The sequence below is a fragment of the Frankliniella occidentalis genome, unplaced genomic scaffold (genome assembly GCF_000697945.3).
Source record: "Frankliniella occidentalis isolate FOCC.00 unplaced genomic scaffold, Focc_3.1 Scaffold127, whole genome shotgun sequence".
Taxonomy (NCBI): domain Eukaryota; kingdom Metazoa; phylum Arthropoda; class Insecta; order Thysanoptera; family Thripidae; genus Frankliniella; species Frankliniella occidentalis.
In genome coordinates, this window is record NW_026267254.1 from 582,320 (window position 1) to 585,040 (window position 2,721).

The 2,721-nt window shown below is 40.6% G+C and overlaps 1 protein-coding gene across 1 annotated transcript in view; it reads right to left on the minus strand.

The window, feature by feature from the left end:
- Positions 1-874: 874 nt before the first annotated feature.
- The window catches only part of LOC127750053 (uncharacterized), a 10,128-nt gene continuing 8,281 nt past the window's right edge, over positions 875-2,721 (minus strand). The window contains exons 2-8 of the mRNA XM_052270588.1: positions 2,530-2,669; positions 2,380-2,446; positions 2,117-2,315; positions 1,757-2,010; positions 1,523-1,682; positions 1,304-1,446; positions 875-1,225 (exon numbers count right to left, since the gene is read on the minus strand). Coding sequence (XP_052126548.1) covers positions 893-1,225; positions 1,304-1,446; positions 1,523-1,682; positions 1,757-2,010; positions 2,117-2,315; positions 2,380-2,446; positions 2,530-2,669 — 1,296 coding nt within the window. The 3' untranslated portion in view covers positions 875-892. The remainder of the gene's footprint in view (positions 1,226-1,303; positions 1,447-1,522; positions 1,683-1,756; positions 2,011-2,116; positions 2,316-2,379; positions 2,447-2,529; positions 2,670-2,721) is intronic.

Sequence of the window (2,721 nt, forward strand, 5' to 3'; positions counted from 1 at the left end):
GGAACCAATGCAATTGTCAGGCTCAGTATCATCAAAGTTTAAATTTATTGGAAAAACAGTTTTTCCCTCAAATTTAGGAAGAATTACTTGTCTCCATAACGTACCCTGAACAATGTTTTTAATTGGTCTGGCAGTTTCCATCAGGTCATTGTAATTATTTAGAACTGTGTGATAAACACCTTCCATTTCAAAAAACGTTTTTAGCACAGATCGCATAGGCACAAACTGACCAGTTAATGGTACTTGCTGTACAACAGGATTTCTACTACCAACAATTTCCTGTACATAATCAATGTTAAAGGCAATAGGTTTGATTAAAGCGCCAGTCGACTCCAAAGCATCAAACCTCTGAGATTCAGTTGTTAAGTTATCAAGAGAACTCATGGCAATATCAAAAATACTTCCTAAATTAGGGTCAGGCTGCCGAACTCGCGAACGAATGTTAGACACTACACACTTCACTAGCTCCTTACTGTATTGCAGAACCCTATCAACATCGCTTCTGTTCATGGTATTCAATGAGTATAACTTTGATGTAAATCTAAGAGCACCATTAGCTATATTTTCGCAGACTTCATCATCAGTTAGTTCGCGTGGCTCAGGATCATTGACCATACCATCATCCCCACCCTGATCATAAACTAGCTCCATATTATCTGCATTGTCAGGCTCGGGGGGTAAAAACTGCAGCAGCAGTTCGTCATTCACGTCGTGACTTGTTAAATGCTTTTTAAAACTATGCACAGTGTCGTACTTTCGGCCACAATTTGCAAACTTGCATGTAAAGCCAAAGGGACACACTGGGTGGCATGCTACAATGTGATCTGCAACACCACGCACAGAAGGAAACAGTGACCTACAAACTATAACCCCACAGGCATACATGACTAAATTAAACAAGTCGAGGATAGCAATCGTAGAAACTTTGGAGCGATGTGTTGTCGTAGCTACAAGTTATCTTGTATACACAACGTCGAATGAGAAGCCAGAGCTGCTCACTTTCTTCAGGGTATTCAGCGTGAAGGGCGAAAATAGACTTAAAACAAGCGTCTAAAGCTTCCAGACAGTTGTGGACTTTGTACAGGCGTGGTGATATCGAGACGTAATAGTCTGTAATTGTACTGGGCGTCCCGCCTACAACAACAATAAATGGTTGAGTACGTAGTCCATAGTTTTTGTACTTCAGATCTCTGTTCTTGAGAACATCCTTGAGTGCAGCGAATGCCTGCAACAGAACAGATGAATTAAAATCACAAAACAATGAGAGGGTTGAGCGCGTGCAACACTTGAAAGTAAAGCTTACCGTAACATGCAAAATAAATCCTTCTCGGGATTCAAGAACGGAGACTTTCCATGGTTTACATTTACTTGACTTTGGTGGAGTGATTACCATGGATGGCTGACAGACACTGGGAAGCAGCATACAAGTGACAAGAGCCCGAGTATCTACAAAATAAAAACGATCTTATTAAAAAGAAAAACAGAAAGACTGAAGAAGGTACTCAATGCTAGAGATGCACACCATCAGTAGGGTTATCTTGTAACATGCTCAGGAAATTCAGGCCTGCCACATCCCTCACTTGCTCGTGTGCGAGAGCAATAACTTTGTTTTCAAAGCTTTTCCAGTTCATAAATAAGCCATTTTCACTGTCTGGATAAAAAATATTGAAATCTTGCATGAACTGCAAAGAAAATGAATTATAAGTATCACACGCTTATTCATGTTTTCCTAAAAGTACTCTCACAGATAACATACCAGTTGGTAGCCGGAGGCATGGTTCAAAATTGGCCATTTGGCGAGGTACTCAGCCATCACCTTTTTAGGCTCAATTTCGTCTGTAACCTTCCTGCCCTTCTTCCTCCCTCTCACTTTGCATTTGTTTGACTCAGTTATTAGGACCCTCAATCGGTGTGGCGCTGTGATGCTCCAAGATTCCAGAACTTTCGGCCAAGGTTGGTTCTGAGTTTTCAACCACTCTTCGGCTGCCTTGCTCTTTTCGGCGTCGAACTCTGAAAAGAACAGTCAAAGATTTACAAAATATACTAAATATGGGGAGAAGATCAGTGGAATAGGCCTTCTGTACTTTAAAAATCAAAGAAAAAAATAATGCATTACCATCAAACAGCTTTCCAGTTCCAGCAGCAATTTGGAGATACGGGTCGTTCCCTTGATCGACGGTCGCAGGTCTTGAGGTCGACGGGGAACTCCCAGCATTCAGATTGTATAGCCTGTCCTTCAAATTCCGGTAACGATTAACCAACTTGCCGCTGGACTTTGGTTTTGAAGGCGGGTCGGGAGCAATGTAGTACGATCCCTGCAAAAGCAAGTAATTAGCGAAGGAAGAACATTTATATTTCATTAGTTTATTTGGTACCCACCACGGATTCTCTTGGGAACACCGACTTAATCTTGGTTGACACAGTTAAAAAATGACAATTTTTAACCCTGGAACAATGTATTTTTCATATGAGTTTCAATTATTTTGTTGATTTTATTTGCAATGAAGGCTTGATGGCATAGCAACTTACTCTTTGCTGAGGTTTAACAAATAATCAGTGACAGTATGGACAACAATCACTCTTCCCTGGTATGTGAGTCCCTTGTCAGCATCATAGTTCTCCAACACAGACTTCGACAACGAACTGGCATTCAAAATTGAAGTAATATCCTGTTAAAAAAAGAGGAAAAAAGTAGAGACAATTGCACGATATTAACCTTAA